The 13,703-nt window shown below is 51.0% G+C and overlaps 2 protein-coding genes across 8 annotated transcripts in view; one reads left to right on the forward strand and one right to left on the reverse strand.

Annotated features, from left to right (window-relative positions):
• On the forward strand, positions 5,689-9,883 carry CCDC17 (coiled-coil domain containing 17). 6 transcript variants are annotated; one of them, XR_002345223.1, is made up of 13 exons: positions 5,689-6,206; positions 6,289-6,363; positions 6,452-6,680; positions 6,774-6,936; positions 7,202-7,285; positions 7,374-7,492; positions 7,753-7,869; positions 8,043-8,188; positions 8,277-8,374; positions 8,478-8,681; positions 8,851-9,061; positions 9,138-9,244; positions 9,506-9,647. XR_002345223.1 is itself a non-coding variant. In XM_021096729.1 (13 exons), the coding sequence occupies exons 1-13, from the start codon at positions 6,033-6,035 to the stop codon at positions 9,614-9,616; spliced, it is 1,842 nt and encodes a 613-aa protein (XP_020952388.1). In that variant the 5' UTR covers positions 5,689-6,032; the 3' UTR covers positions 9,617-9,883. The 6 variants fall into 6 exon arrangements, 5 of the variants coding, with proteins under 5 accessions (XP_020952388.1, XP_020952389.1, XP_020952390.1 ...); XM_021096729.1 differs by having other exon boundaries at positions 9,134-9,244; positions 9,506-9,883; XM_021096730.1 differs by having other exon boundaries at positions 6,473-6,680; positions 9,134-9,244; positions 9,506-9,883.
• The window catches only part of NASP (nuclear autoantigenic sperm protein), a 31,015-nt gene continuing 28,395 nt past the window's right edge, over positions 11,084-13,703 (reverse strand). For both annotated transcript variants that reach the window (XM_021096741.1, XM_021096740.1), the window contains 3 exons: positions 13,581-13,658; positions 12,869-12,991; positions 11,084-11,977 (listed from right to left, as the gene is read on the reverse strand). In XM_021096741.1, the coding sequence (XP_020952400.1) occupies positions 11,897-11,977; positions 12,869-12,991; positions 13,581-13,658 (282 nt within the window). In that variant the 3' untranslated portion in view covers positions 11,084-11,896. The remainder of the gene's footprint in view (positions 11,978-12,868; positions 12,992-13,580; positions 13,659-13,703) is intronic.

The raw sequence follows: 13,703 nt of genomic DNA on the forward strand, positions 1-13,703 counted from the left end.
AGCAAACCCAACTAGCATCCATGAGGACAAGAGTTCCATCCCTGGCCTCGCTCAGCGGGTTAAGGATCCGGCGTTGCCATGAGCTGTGGTGTAGGTCGCAGACACAGCTCAGATCTCGAGTTGCTGTGGCTGTGGTGTAGGCCGGCAGCTACAGCCCCGATTGGGCCCCTAGCCTGGGAACCTCCGTGTGCTGCAGGTATGGCCCTAAAAAGACCAAAAAAAAAAAAAAAATTAGCATTGAGAAATCAGTTGCATTTCTGTGTATGTACTAAAAATGAAACATTAAAGAGTGTTACTCACCTCAACTCTTAGCTTGTCGGGACGGCAACCAGAACTCGGCTTCTACTCCTGCTGCCTGCGCTTGCTGACCGCAGCCACCATGCATGAGTGCATCTCCATCCACGCTGGCCAAGCCTGTGTCCAGGTTGGCAGTGCCTGCTGGGAGCTCTACTGCCTGGAACACGGCATCCAGCCTGATGGCCAGATGCCAGTGACAAGACTATTGGGGGAGGAGATGACTTTTTTTATCTTTTAAAATTGCACCCCAAAAAATCAAATCCCTGGGAATAAACCTGACCAAGGAGGTGAAAGACTTATATGCTGAGAACTATAAAACATTAATCAAGGAAATTAAAGAGGATACAAAGAAATGGGGAGATATTCCATGCTCCTGGGTAGGAAAAAATATTGTAAAACATGGCCATACTACCCAAAGCAATCTACAGATTCAATGCAATCCCTATCAAATTACCCATGCCATTTTTCACAGAACTAGGACAATCCAAAAATTTATATGGAGGAGTTCCCATGGTGGCACAGTGGTTAACGAATCCGACTAGGAGCCATGAGGTTGTGCGTTCAGTCACTGGCCTTGCTCAGTGGATTAAGGATCTGGCGTTGCCATGAGCTGTGGTGTAGGTTGCAGATGCAGCTCGGATCCCGTGTTGCTGGGGCTCTGGCGTAGGCTGGCAGCTACAGCTCAGATTAGACCCCTAGCCTGGCAATCCACATGCCGCAGGAAGCGGCCCTAGAAAAGGCAAAAAGAAAAAAAAATTTATATAGAACCACAAAACACTCAGAACCGCCAAAGCAATCCTGAGTAACAAAAACCAAGCAGGAGGCATAGCTCTCCCAGAATTCAGGCACAAATACAAAGCCACAGACATACAGACCAATGGAACAGAATAGAGATCCCAGACATAAACCCAGACACCTATGGTCAATTAATCTTTGATAAAGGAGGCAAGAATATAAAATGGGAAAGAGACAATCTTTTCAGCAAGTCATGCTGGGAGGATTGGACAGCTGCATGCAAATCAGTGAAACTGGAACAAACCTTCACACCATGCACAAATATAAACTCAAAATGGCTTAAAGACTTAAACATAAGACACCATCAAAATCCTGGAAGAGAACATGGGCAAAACATTCTCTGACATCAACCTTACAAATATTTTCTAGGTCAGTCTCCCAAGGCAACAGAAAAACAAACCCAAGTGGGATCTAATCAAACTGACAAGTTTTTGCAGAGCAAAGGAAACCATAAAAAAGAACAAAAAGACAACTTACAGAATGGGAGAAAATAGTTTCAAACAGTGCAACTGACAAGGACTTAATCTCTAAAATACACAAACAACTTAAACAACTCAACGGCAAAAAAGCCAACAACCCAATGGACAAATGGGCAAAAGACCTGAATAGACATTTCTCCAAAGAAGACATACAGGTGGCCAACAAGCACATGAAAAAATGCTCAACATCCCTGATTATTAGAGAAATGCAAATCAAAACTACCATGAGATACCACCTCACACCAGTCAGAATGGCCATCATTAATAAGTCCACAAATAAATGCTGGAGGGGGTGTGGAGAAAAGGGAACCCACCTACACTGTTGGTGGGAATGTAAATTGGTACAACCACTATGGAAAACAGTATGGAGGCTCCTCAGAAAACTACATATAAAACTACCATATGATCCAGCAATTCTACTCTTGAGCATTTAGCCAGACAAAACTTTCCTTGAAAAAGACACCTGCACCCCTATGTTCACTGCAGCACTATTCACAATAGCCAAGACATGGAAACACCCTAAATGTCCATCAACAGATGAAGGGATTAAGAAGATGTGGTATGTATACACAATGGACCACTACTCAGCCATAAAAAAGAACAAAATAGGAGTTCCCGTCGTGGCGTAGAGGTTAACGAATCCGACTAGGAACCATGAGGTTGCGGGTTCGATCCCAGCCCTTGCTCAGTGGGTTATGGATCTGGCGTTGCTGTGAGCTGTGGTGTAGGTCGCAGATGCGGCTCGGATCCCGCATTGCTGTGGCTCTGGCGTAGGCTGGAGACTACAGCTCCAATTAGTCCCCTAGCCTGGGAACCTCCATATGCTGCGGGAGCAGCCCAAGAAATGGCAAAAAGACAAATAAATAAATAAATAAATAAACAAAATAATGCCATTTGCAGCAACATGGATGCAACTAGAGACTCTCATACTAAGTGAAGTAAGTCAGAAAGACAAAAACCATATGATATCCTTATATCTGGAATCTAACATATGGCACTAATGAACCTTTCCACAGAAAAGAAATTCATGCCTTGGAGAACAGACTTGTGGTTGCCAAGGAGGAGGGGGAGGGAGTGGGATAGATGGGGAGCTTGGGGTTAATAGATGCATACTATTGCCTTTGGAATGGATAAGCAATGAGATCCTGCTGTATAGCACTGGGAACTATATCTAGTCGCTTATGATGGAGCATGATAATGTGAGAAAAAAGAATGTATACATGTATGTGTGACTGGGTCACTTGCTGTACTGTAGAAAATTGACAGAACACTGTAAACCAGCTATAACGGAAAAAAAAAAATGAAAAACGTTTAAAAAAATGGATGGGTTATTCCCCAGCATTGTGCAAGGCTCAAGGGATGCACTGAGCGCCCAGCCCAGTAGCAAAGAGAAGAAACAGTTACATTGAAAATGAAACTTTAGACCAAGATCTGATGAACAATTAGAAGTTAACACTTTGGCTGGCCCTACACTACAGCACGTGGTCCCTAGTGGATACAGAGGCCTAAGATCATGCTCTAACAGGAGACAAGCAGAGAAGGAACAGGTCTGACCACTTCTAGAAAGATAACTAACTTGTAATGTCTCCTCCAGAAGGACTAGAGGCCGGAGGCAAAGAAACCAGCATGACGTTTGCTAGATCCTAAAGGCTGGGAAGGCAGAGAGAGACCTTATGCGCCATAACGTACTAGGGTCTCTCCTGCTAGTGGTGTAAGCGGTCCATGTGTGAACTGTGGAAATGGTGGTGAAGACAGAGCATTAAAAACTATCATATTTCAGAGTTCCCGTCGTGGTGCAGTGGAAACGAATCCAACGAGAAACCATGAGGTTGCAGGTTCGATCCCTGGCCTTGCTCAGTGGGTTAAGGATCCGGTGTTGCCGTGAGCTGTGGTGTAGGTTGCAGTCAGGGCTTGGATCCCGTGTTGCTGTGGCTGTGGTGCAGGCCAGCAGCTACAGCTCTGATCCACCCCTAGCCCCCTGGGAACCTCCATATGCCACAGGTGCAGCCCTAAAAGGACAAAACATACACACACGCGCGCACACACATTTCATTGAATATATATAAATGCATATTTTATGTACTAGTAAGAAAACTTGCCAGTTGTGGCACTCTATTCATTGTGAATCCTGATTTCAGTGTTTAAAATATATGCATCTTAAGAATCAACAAAGGGGAATTTCCGTCGTGGCGCAGTGGTTAACGAATCCGACTAGGAACCATGAGGTTGCGGGTTCGATCCCTGACCTTGCTCAGTGGGTTAAGGATCCGGCGTTGCCATGAGCTGTGGTGTAGGTTGCAGATGCAGCTCGGATCCCGCGTTGCTGTGGCTCTGTTGTAGGCTGGCAGATACAGCTCTGATTAGACCCCAGCCTGGGAACCTCTATATGCTGCAGGAGCGGCCTAAGAAATGGCAAAAATACAAAAAAAAAAAAAAAAGAATCAAGAAATGAGTTCCCACTGCGGCACGGTAGGTTAATGATTGGGGCTTATCTTTGTGGATGCACCAGTTCAATCCCCTCGCCTGACAGTGGGTTAAGGATCTGGCATTGCTGCAGCTGTGGTGTAGGCTGCAGCTCCAGATCGGAACTGATTCCTGGCCTCGGAATTTGGGCCACAGATGCTGCTCAAAACAAACAAAAACATTAAATAAATAAATATAAGAATCAATGAAATATTATAAAATTAGCTATAAACTGGAAATGAAAAGCAGGTTGAGAGAGAGATCCTGTTTGCTTGGCCTTGGGCTTTGCCACTTAGAACATATTTATAAAAATGTACCCCTTTTCTCCACTTGTAATTGAACTGGCCTAAGAGTACATACTCTGAAACACTTTGGGAGGTCCCTGGTAATTCACTGAGTTAAGGATCCAGCATTGTCACGGCTGTGGTGCAGGTCTGATCCCTGGCCTGGGAATCCTGTATGCTGCAGACACAGCCATTAAAAGTAAGAGGGAAGAAACACTTTATAACCTGCTGCTGGTCATACCTTGGCCTTACGTACCTGGGGGTGGCGGGGAGGGCCACCTACTTAAACTAGAAAAGGGGCTTGTTTAGAAACATGGGGCTAGTTCAGAGCTCCTGCCTCTGTTGGAGTCATATCTGGGGAGGTAGCAGGGAGATTTTTGGCCAGCAGGAATGGGGCCTGCCTGGCTCCTGGCCAGTCTTTACTGAAGGGGTACCTTTCTTTTTCTTTTTCTTTTCTTTTTTGCTTTTAGGGCCGCACCCGTGGCATATGGAGGTTCCCAGGCTAAGGGCCCAATTGGAGCCACAACTGCCAGCCACAGCCACAGTCACAGCCATGCCAGATCCAAGCTGCGTATGCGACCTACTCCATAGCTTACGGCAATGCCAGATTCTTAACCCACTGAGCGAGGCCTGGGATCGAACCCACAACTTCATGGTTCCTAGTCGGATTCGTTTCTGCTGCGCCACGACAGGAGCTCCAAGGGTACCTTTCTGTATTTGATTCCCTCTTCTGATAAATTCATTACGTTCTCCCAGAACTTTCATTTCTTGGGTTGTGCTGATTATCTTCCCTCTACAACTGGGGGAAGTGGGGGACAGGGGCAGGGAATCAAGAAATGGAATCAGGGAGCTTGGAGTGAGTTGATCACGCAAAAGATACGACTTCCATAGAGACACAGCACACGGAGAAGCTTCAGTCTAAGGGAAGGACCTGGCTCCCAGGCAGAAGGTCCCTCAAGGAAACGCCTGCTCTCTCGGGAATAGAGAATGACACTACCTTGGGTTACATCCGTTTAAGACAAACAAGAATGAACAAGGTGACACTTGTCTGCCAGGGGCTATTAAATGACCAGCATGGAATAACGATGCCCCAGCTCATCTAGGAGGCAACTGTTTGCTCCACTTCAGTAACGCAGGCAGAGAATCCAAGGATGGTGTTAGAGCCTTGCCCATGTTCTTGCAGTGAGGTGGACAGACCTTGACTTTTTCTTTTTTCTTTTTTGGCTTTTTTTAGGGCCGCACCCACAGCATAGGGAAGTTCCTAAGCTAGGGGTCGAGCTGGAGCTGTAGCACTGGCCCATGCCACAGCCACAGCAATGCGGGATCTGATGAGGGTCTGTGACCTACGCCACAGCTCACTGTGACGCGGGATCCTCCTTAACCCACTGAGCAGTGCCAGGGATCAAACCACATCCTCATGGGTACCAGTCGGGTTCCTCAGCGCTGAACCACGACAGGGACTCCTGACACTTTTTTTCAAGCCAGGGCTCCTCCCCAATGTGACCAAGCCTTACCCACTCATTCTCCAGACCTGCCCAGACCTGAAGTTGCCCAGGGACCTAAAGCTCCTCCCCAAACATAAACTTGATATGGAAAACCTGGCCTTTCCTTTCTGCCTTTGGCTGGCTGGCTGTTTCATCCTCGTCTCCCTTCACCCTGCCCTCAATCTTGTCTTCTGCAGGTCTCGGCTGGTGTCAAAAAGGGGTCCCATCGCATGGCCTCCCACTCCAGGGAGCCGGGACTCCTGCCCTGTGGGTCCTGTGACATGGTTTTCCGCTCCTGGGCCCTGTTGGCCACCCACACTCAGCGCTTCTGCATTGGCCGTCTGACCCGGCAGGTGACGGTGGGGGCACAGCCCCCAGTACACAGTGAACCACGACTCCTGGCGGTAAGGGCCTCCTCCATGGCCATGAGTGGGCACTGAAGTGGCTCTGAACTTCAGGCTTTCTCACCCCACACCCTGTCCCCAGGATGTGCCACAGGAACACCAGGGCCTCTCAGATCAGGAGGCCAGCAAATCGGCTTTGAAGAGGCTAACCGAGGAGGTACACCTGGTTTTCCTTACGGCTTGAAACTGAGCATCCCCCTCAAAACCTATATAGACAATGCGTGGGTCGGATTACCCCGACACAGATTGCGGGGTACTATCTCCAGGTGCAGCGGCTGCGGCTGCATCTGCAGGAAATGAGACCTTGGATAACAGAGGTCCCCAGGGCACCCGGGCCCTGGAGGCGTTCAGAAGCCCCAGCTGCTGAGGCTGCTGGGAGCCCCGGCGAGAGGCTGCGGGCGCTGCACCGGACTCACGCAAGGCGCGTGGCAGAGACGGAGGCACAGGGCCGGGCCCTGGAGCAACTCGGTCAGGGTGAGATGAAAGAGGGGGACTGGGGGCCACCCCGCCCTTACCCTTGGCTTGAGGTTGCCCGACCCCTTCTGACTTCATCTCTTACCTCCTCAGAACTGAGCCGGCGCCTCCAAGGTCTGGCCTGGACCCGGGACGGGAAGTCACGCCTATTCGGCCTGGAGCAGGAGCTTCGAGAACTCCGGGCAGAGGCCGGGCGAACGCGGGGAGCTCTAGAGGTGTTAGCGGCGCACTTTCAACAATTACAGGCCGACCAAGGGCGAGACCAACGCGCGGAATCCTGGGAGTAGCGCACGCCCGGCACGCGGGGAGGCGGGGCCCGGCACGCGGGGAGGCGGGGCCCGGCACGCGGGGGGCGGGGCCCGGCACGCGGGGGCGGGGCCCGGCGCGGTGGTAGGCGCTCGGGCGTGTGTACAGAAGCTGCTGGAAAGCCGCGCCTGGGAGGCCAGGAAGGGGCCAGGTTGCCTGAGGCCCGGGGTCTGGATCCTTCTCGCCTTACCCGCGCTGACTGCCCCGCACCCCAGGACCCGGCCGAACACCTTGCGAGAGCCAGAACTATGCGGCCCGGTGCTGCAGGCCAATGCAGGGACTCTGGCTGCGGAGATCGGGTGAGGTCCAGGCCTGGTGGGGACCGGCTTGGGGCGAAGCGCTGATCAGTATGGGAGATGTGCTGCTTACTTGTCCCCTACCCCCTAGGGCCTTGCGTGAGGCCTACATTCGAGGCGGGGGCCGGGACGCCGGCGTTCTGGGCTGGATGTGGCAGTTGCAAGTAGAGGCGTCGGCACTGGAGCTTCGGCGGTCGAAGACTCACAGGGGTGAACACGAGGGAACCAGCCAGGAGGGCCTCTGGGAAGTGGTGGCCCGAGGCCTGGGAAGAGAAAAGGGCGGTGAGGGAGGGTGTCTTTGGCATGGGAACCACTTAAGCAAAAGCCCGAGGTAGAAAACTGGTCTTTGCGGCGGTGGCTGGGATGTTCGCCAAGTCCAGCCCTGACCAGAGAGTCCCAAGGCTGGAGAGCTACTCAGAGCAACTGGTCCCCAGAGGTCGGAGGTAACAGGTCAGACTTGTTCATCGCAGGAAGACCAGCAGATGCCGTATTCAAGGAGCTTCTGGTAGTGGAGGCTGAAAACCGGCGTCTGGAGGCAGAAATCCTGGCTTTGCAGATGCAGAGGGGCGCAGGCGGAGTGCGCCAGGGTCAGTGAGCACCCCAGTTCCATCCCACCTAGCTCTCCCCAGCAGGCCGGGCTCAGAGGAGGGGTTAGAGGTACCATGCATCTGTCAGTCCACATACCTCTGCAGGTGTCTGTATGGCTTTGGCTATTGGGTGTGTCCTACTCAAGGGCGCCCTGTTTTTCCTCTGCACCTAGAGCGTGGGGAGCCGAGACTTGTGGCCGGTTCCAGCCCACGCCTGAGGAGAAGGGAAGACCCCCCCAGCCTCCCACCTCCGGTGGCTCCTCCACTGCCACCGCTTCCACGCTCCACAGACATCTTGAGTGGTGCTTTTGAAAAGGCTGTGAGGATGCAGGGGTTGGGAGGGGGCAGTTCTCTGTGCAGTTGGGGAACACAGACACTTTCTGGAGGAATTAACTCTTCCCCCACAGTCGCAGCTTCCTGAAACGAGGACCAGAAACTTGGGCCTGGACCCACACTTCCTCCTGCCTGCACCTGATGTTCTGGGCCCTGCACCTTATGACCCCGGGTGAGGCCTGCTCCCTCCTTTGACATCCCGGCACGAGGTTGGGAGGATGGGAGGAGGAGTTGGGCGTCTGTATCTAAGTGCACTTGAAGCTGGCGTTTTCTAGGGCTGGCCTTGTCATTTTCTATGACTTCCTGCGTGGCCTTGAGGCTTCTTGGATTTGGGTGCAACTAGTAACTGGCTTGGCCCGAGACGGACAAGATACAGGAGGGACCACGGTGTTACCCCCAGCCGTTTGCTTGCCTCCACCTCCAGCTCCTGGACCCATGGGCAACTGTGCCATCCTTGCCAGCAGGCAGCCTATACCCAGGTCAGTAGGTGGGGATTATGATGTTGGTGCTTTATGCCACACTAGAGGCTTGTCCATTATTCTGCTAAATTTTCTTGACTGTATACAGGGCCACTGGCTCTGAGGGCCAAGTCCTAGGAAGAGATCATGGCCACTTCTGGCTCCTGATGCCTCTTTTTGGTTGTTCTAGACTACCGCCCTCACCACCAGCATCCTTGGTCTGTGAGCTACAGGCCTGGCAGGGGCTGGCATGGGCTAAGACACCACAGCCAAAGGCCTGGGCATCACTGGTGCTGTTTGACCTGGATCAGAGGGTGCTAAGTGGTCGTTGGCGTCTCCCACTTCGGGCCCTTCCTCTGGACCCCAGCCTTAGCCCTGGACAGCTGAACGGGATTCCCCAGGTAAGTGTGGACGGTGGGGATTGGGTCTGCTCCTCCAGGGTACAGGTGCAGTAGCATTTCGCCTCTCCCCAGATAGGTCATTCCGAGCTCTTTCTGCGGCTGGTGAATGCACGAGATGCAGGTGTCCAGACACTGGCAGAGATCAATCCAGCAAGTGCCCATGAGTACCAGTACCCACCTCTGGTGAGGGCCTAACTGGGGCTGGGACACCCCAGGTGTGGCTGGTATGACTAACCACCAGCCTTTGTTGACCACTATGTATGTGCCAACCACTGCGAAGTGTTTTCTGCGAATTAACTCAAGTGACCCTCACATACCCTATTAGGTAGAGGGTACTGTTGTGTAAACAGATAAGAAAATCAGAGCAGTGTGTGGTTAACTTGGTTGACTCCAAGGTTGTCAGACATAAACCTTTTGCTTAAGATCTGCCTGCCTGTCCCACAGGTACCCAGCTCATCTTCCCTGGAAGCCAGCTCCCTTGCCCCAACAGCTGGTTTTGTTGACCCCCCACCTCCTGAAGAGGCCTCCCAGGGGCAGAGGCAAGCAGAGCGATGAGGGTTTGGGCCTTCACAGCTGTGACCGACCTCCCTGGCTTCCCGAGTAGCTTCACCGGCGCAGGACTGGGGCCCAGGCTGAGGTGTATTCTCAGACCTGCAGCTTTCCTACTCCCCATGCCAACAGAGGGTCTGGCTGCAGATGGACAGGAGCACAAGGCCCGGGCTCCAACCACAGCTGGCCTACCTCCCACGAGCACTTGACCTTCGTTACCTACTTTCCCTTTGTAAGAAAAGACTGATGACAATTAAACAGCTACGTCAGATATGTGCAGTCTTGGCTGGCATGTAGGAAATTCACTCTTTCATTCCAGTGAAAGGAACTTGATGAATTCATTCCCACATTTTTGATAAAGCCAGTCTTACTGCCCACTTCTTGATTCAAATCCAAGCCTCTTCAGGTCACCCTCCAGGGAGTTTTCAGGTTCTCAAGGTCATCATGAAACAGGGATCTGTACCTCCTTCCGTACTTAGAGGGCAACCCAGTAGTTCCTCCCAAGTTTTGCGGTGGTGGTGGGGGGAACAGCAGTGTGGTGTCAGTGGAGGTGAAATCTAGCTTTAACTTTACGTTGAGCCTGGCCCCAGACCCCAATATCAGGCAAAGATGAGAAGCCCAGTAGTGAAGTTCCCATTGTGGCGCAGCAGAAATGAATCCGACTAGGAACCATGAGGTTGTGGGTTGATCCCTGGCCTCGCTCAGTGGGTAAAGGAGCCAGCCTTGCTGTGAGCTGTGGTGTAGGTTGCAGACCCAATTCAGATCCCACGTTGCTGTGGCTGTGGCGTGGGCCTGCAGCTATAGCTCCGGCTCAACCCCTAGCCTGGGAACCTCCATATGGTGCTGGTGTGGCCCTAAAAGGCAAAATTTTTAGAAAGTCCAATAGTCAACAGCTCCCTCTGCCTCCATTACGGGATGTTCAAACTGCAGGTTCTATTGGAGTTCCTGTCGTGGCTCAGTGGTTGGTTAATGAATCCGACTAGGAACCATGAGGTTGTGGGTTCGGTCCCTGCCCTTGCTCAGTGGGTTAAGGATCTGGCGTTGCCATGAGCTGTGGTGTAGGTTGCAGACACGGCTCGGACCCGGTGTTGCTGTGGCTCTGGTTGTAGGCCGGTGGCTACAGCTCCGATTAGACCCCTAGGCTGGGAACCTCCATATGCCGCAGGAGCGGCCCTAGAAAAGACATGACACCCCCCCCCCAAATTTGGATCCAAATACTGCCTGGTATATAGCAGTTTCCTAAAGGTCACATCAGAGTCAGGGGTCTCACACTAGCCCTGCGGGCTGGATATCAGGGATGACCCCATGGGATGGTTTTAGTACCAGTGTCCAAAACCACCAGCCCCCTTAGACTGGGGCAGCCAGAACTGCTAAGCCATTTCCCACTGTTCAACTCCATATCCTACTGAAATGCTCCAGGCAGCCCAGGATCCCAATTGAAGATCTTTTTTAAACAGAAGTCCAGAGACCAGGAGCTTTTTTGCATCTTTATTTAAGAGTCAAAACTGCAGACAGGTAACACTTTCAACTGTTGATACTTTGTGTACAGAATGGTTGAAATACAACAGATATAACTCAAATCAGCCAGTCTCCCCAGATTCAACCAACCACATCCAGGGTGTCCATCAATCAAGTCCCTCAGCCACTTTCAAGCCAAAAGCTCAATCCTCTACAGTTAACACACACTTTTTCCTCAAGGATCACTCCCCTCCTCTGCTCAGTTTCCTTCAGAGTTCTTTTTCCAGGACAGGATTATGGCCCCAGTTGGAAACCTGGTGGATAAAAGACAGGTGCCACCCAAAGCCTGGCTTAGAAGCTGTTACATCAGCTCACTGTCAAAGTCTATCAAACAGTATCAGCACCAAAGAGCAACATCTTCACCAAGTCTTGTTTTTGTAAGCCCTATCCAGGGTCAGCACCATGCAACATTTGCAAAGACAGCTGGGTTCAGTAGAGTATAATGGAAAAAACATAGCACCATTGGAAGACAAGGGCCTGCAGCACACTGGATTTCATCACCTCCACGTCAGACAGGATCTTGGATTCAAACTTAACACTGAGATCAGTACAGAAGAGGAAAAAAACCAAAAACCTTTGGCCACGATATAAAACCTGGAGTGCACCAAGGCACCAAGATAGCCAATATTTAAGAAAAAAAAAATCATCAAAGCCTCAACCTTTGCTTACAATCTTTATTGAAGTTATACAAAAAGAATCCCCCAAAAGTGAAAAAATACATTATATACAAAAACACTTTCCATTGGGAGGAAGGCTCTACTCCCTCTCTTAACACGCAGTGCTCTCAACTGTGGCTCCGGCCTCCACTGTCCCCTCCACTGCTGCCCGGCTCTCAGCCTGATTCTCAGCCTGGAAGATAAACAGGGAGCCTGGGCATAAATGACCACAATTTAAGCCATTTTTTTCTCATACAACTGTGCAAAGGAAGTAAATACAGGTCCCTTAAATTCTGCTTTGCTCCCTACACTAAGAAAGCAATGGCCACAAACTGTAAGGCCATTTCCTAAACTCTGCAGCAGGGCTGGACAGAACCAGTGTTCACACATCATTAGATGGAAAGAGGAGAAAGCACAAGTGCCCGAACGGTCCTGCCTGCTGTCTTCTCACACATTCATTATGCAGGGACCTCTGGGAGGTGTATGGATTCCATTTGTCAACAGACACCCTCCCATTTCATAACCCAACTGTTTTCTGCACAGCCTCATTGTTTGCTGGTTTTGTTTTTGCTTATATTTTGGGTTTTTCTGGCCACGCCCATGGCATGTGGAAGTTCCCATGCCAGGTAATGAACCCTCACCATGGCAGTGACATGAGCCACTGAAATGACAGCACAGGATCCTCAACTCACTGTCCCACAAGAGAACGCCACAACCTCACTTTTTTTGGTTTTTCCTTTTTGGCTGCCACTGGAGCATATGGAAGTTCCTGGGCCAGGGATTGAATCTAACCTGGAGCTGCGACCTATACCACAGCTGCAGCAACGCCAGATCCTTAAACCCACCGAGCCAGGCCAGGGATCAAACTGGCACCCCCAGACAAGTTGGATCATTTACCCACTGTGCCATAGTGGGAACTACATTTTTTTTTAACCCACAGCCTCACAGTTTTTATGAGCATTGCACCCCAGCAATCCAAACAGGCTCAGGTGAGGAACATGCATGTGGGAGGAGGAGTTTCCCCAGGCCCTGAGAACAAGAGGAAGCGAGGAGGCGAGAGTCCAGACCCTGCTTAACTGCCCACCTCCATGTTTTCCGAAACTTCGGTTCCACTGGAGACAGCATCCCCGCTGCCTCCATTCACCTCTGGTTCTTGTTTGGCTTTCTTTGCATCATCTTTCCGAGGGCTCTCTTCCTCTGGTTTCCTCTAAAGATACAATTAATTGTGGAAGCTTAACGAATGTGCTTTTTTAAAAATGTTTTTTTAAGGACAACTATAAGCAATCCCCAACACCCCCTTCTTCCATATGGGGCAGAGATCCCAAACACAGGCGCCTCTGAGAGCCGGAAGAGCCAGTTTAGCCTAATGCAGAGGCTGGGTGGGGGTGAGGAGTAGATCTCAACAGTAACCAACCCCCGGTTTGAAATCCTGTATTTGAGTTAAGAAACAGAGCAGGAGGTAAAGTTTTCCCCTAAGAGGGAAAAAATCTACTGCAGCAGGCAGAAGGCCAGCTCACAAAAGCTTAAGCCTCGGCAGGTCAAAGGAAACCTGCGAGCTTCCTAAGACGGGCTGATCTGACCAGTCGTCCTCAGCAGCCTTCCTCGTCACCCTTCGGCCAAATAAGAAAGGCCAAGAGTTTGAAACTCCAGGATGTATTCGACTGACAAGCGTCTTCGCTGGAATCCTCCCGCCTTCCCGACGCGTGTTTCATGTCACCACATGTTAGAGGTGAGCCTCACACATCATTTGGAGGAAGAAACTGTAGAGTGGGAAACAGAAACGACCACAGATTTACCTTCTTTCTGACAAGATGGGAAATATCAGTCACACAGTTTGATGAGGAAGCACCATCAGCTGGCTTTCTGCTGGCAATCTGGCAAAAAGGAAGCCTGTGTTAGCAATGCACTGCTACATATGA

Source organism: Sus scrofa, chromosome 6 (assembly GCF_000003025.6).
Source record: "Sus scrofa isolate TJ Tabasco breed Duroc chromosome 6, Sscrofa11.1, whole genome shotgun sequence".
NCBI classification, from domain to species: Eukaryota; Metazoa; Chordata; class Mammalia; order Artiodactyla; family Suidae; genus Sus; species Sus scrofa.

Bases quoted from the DNA above. Each gene is read 5' to 3' on its own strand.
- CCDC17 (XM_021096729.1), top strand. From the start codon at position 6,033: ATGGCCTCCCACTCCAGGGAGCCGGGACTCCTGCCCTGTGGGTCCTGT. The intron at 8,375-8,477 runs GTGAGGCCTGCT...GGCGTTTTCTAG, and splicing joins CCTGCACCTTATGACCCCGG to GGCTGGCCTTGTCATTTTCT. The intron at 8,682-8,850 runs GTCAGTAGGTGG...TGGTTGTTCTAG, and splicing joins AGCAGGCAGCCTATACCCAG to ACTACCGCCCTCACCACCAG.